Source organism: Phaseolus vulgaris, chromosome 2 (assembly GCF_000499845.2).
Source record: "Phaseolus vulgaris cultivar G19833 chromosome 2, P. vulgaris v2.0, whole genome shotgun sequence".
NCBI classification, from domain to species: Eukaryota; Viridiplantae; Streptophyta; class Magnoliopsida; order Fabales; family Fabaceae; genus Phaseolus; species Phaseolus vulgaris.
The window spans coordinates 35,645,568-35,647,786 of NC_023758.2; the positions used below are offsets into that span (position 1 = coordinate 35,645,568).

Genomic DNA, 2,219 nt, shown 5'->3' on the forward strand with positions numbered 1-2,219 from the left:
ACAAAAAAAAATAACCCCATCATGGTCAAAAAACCTAAAAAGTACAGTGATTTTGGATGTGTATAGTGAGTTTATAAATCTTTTGGTAAAAGTGATTATGAAAGAGCTATCAAAAATAACTATTCATTATCAAGATAATAAATACTGTAAATAATTTATTAAAAAAATTGAAATTTTTTTTATAATTTTGTAATTAATTGTTTTGTTATTTATTATATTTAGAAACACAATAGGAAATATTAAATTTATTATTATATCCTATAATTAATTAAATATACATTATAAAAATTGAGATAATTGATTATTATTTTTCTTAATGGATTACTTTTTTAATAGTTTTAGAAATCAACTAAAAAATGTTTACTTATGATTTACATATATAATCATATCCTCAAAAAGAGAAAATAAATATTTAGATTTTAAATATATCCCGCTAAAAAATAAATAAGATAACTAGATTTCATTGTGGGTTGAGATAGAAAAGATAAATGATTTGTGATTCTAAAATTATCAACTCTTAAAATATGTATTAAAAAGATAAAATTTTGTAAATAAATGTCAAGTGGGAGTACACTGGATAAAGTAAGATAAAATTTCAGAGTTTAATCTTATATTTTTTTTAAATTTAAGAAACTCTAATAAAGGAAAATGCAATATCAATCTTGATGAATTTAATTGATATCTTGAATCATACCATAAATAAATAATAAGTGTGATTATAAGATTAGATTAAGAAATCAATTATATCTTATTATCTTTTGTGAGTTATGTCTGATTGGGCTATAAAAGTAGTGTAGTGAGAATGATTGATGTAGTTGTTTTGTTGTTCTTGAAGGAAAGAGAAAGAGAGACAGGAAGAGAAAGATATATCGGAAGAAAAAGATATATGGGAAGAGAAAGAGAGATGGAAAGAGAAAGCAACAACAACATGACTCTCCCTTATAGTTCTATGATGACAAGATCAGTGTGGTCTTACAACCTTGAATCGGAGTTCGAGATGATTCGTTATGTCATTGCCTTATACCCTTTCATCTCAATGGATACGAAGTTCCCTGGCGCCGTCTTTCAGTCGCATCTAGCATTCCGACAACCACAAAATAACTACGCAGTGATGAAAGCTAACGTGGACAGTATGCACCTCATTCAAGTGGGTCTCACCCTTTCAGACGACAACGACAACCTTCCAACCTTTGAAACCTCCAACCGCTTCATCTGGGAATTTAACTTCTATGAGTTCGATGTGACACAACATCCTCATGCTCCTCACTCCATCGCCCTCCTTCGACGTCAAGGCATAGATTTTGACAAGAATCGAAGGTTTGGATTGAGCATTGTGCGATTTGCTGAGTTAATGATGTTCTTAGGACTCATTTGCAACAATAATATTCAGTGGATTACTTTTCATAGTGCCTATGATTTTGGGTACATGGTCAAGATACTAAGTCAACGCTTTTTTTATATGCAACCATTTCTACCTCCCAACTTGTGTGACTTTCTTCAACTCGTTAAATTCTTCTTTGGATACAAAGTATACGACATTAAGCATCTCATCAGATTTTGTCCCAACCTTCATGGCGGCTTAGACAAAGTTTCTGAGTCTCTAGGTTTGGATAATAGTTGCAGAAGAAGTCATCATGCAGGCTCTGATAGCTTAGTCACTCTCCATGTTTTCAATAAAATCAAAACTCTATATTTTCATACAGAGTTTGACTTACCCAAACATGCAGGTGTTTTGTATGGCTTAGAGATAATAGTCGCAAATTAGATGACTTCGTTATTGTACCATCCTTTTGTTTTATATTTTTTATTTTATTTTCATTTTATATACTAATTAACAAAATTTTCAATTTAACATTGGTAAAATAGATGTATGATTCCGTAAATTTATTAGGAATTTTATTAAAAAATTAATTTCAATCAAACAAATAATATAAAAAAATATTGTAATGCTTAACATTTTCTTATGAATACATTAACATTTATGTTGTGATGGAATAAATCAATATAAAGAAAACTTATTTATTTTGCATACGACTCGTGTTAGTCGAATTTACAGTTATAATTAAAATAAAACAAACAATTGACCTTGTATAATTTAATATTATTCAGTTATATTTTAATATAATTTTTTTTTTAAAGATCGATAATGTATAATATTTTAAATAAAATCTTTGGTTTAGATTTTAAAATTTTTAAAATTGACAACAAAATGTAAAATA

The 2,219-nt window shown here is 27.9% G+C and overlaps 1 protein-coding gene across 1 annotated transcript; it reads left to right on the forward strand.

Annotated features, from left to right (window-relative positions):
* Positions 1 to 886: 886 nt before the first annotated feature.
* On the forward strand, positions 887 to 1,765 carry LOC137809421 (probable CCR4-associated factor 1 homolog 11). The gene has a single exon (XM_068610533.1). It carries the CDS (start codon positions 887 to 889, stop codon positions 1,763 to 1,765), a length of 879 nt encoding a protein of 292 aa, XP_068466634.1.
* Positions 1,766 to 2,219: the final 454 nt, after the last annotated feature.

Coding starts and splice junctions, on each gene's coding strand:
- LOC137809421 (XM_068610533.1), top strand. CDS start 887: ATGGGAAGAGAAAGAGAGATGGAAAGAGAAAGCAACAACAACATGACT.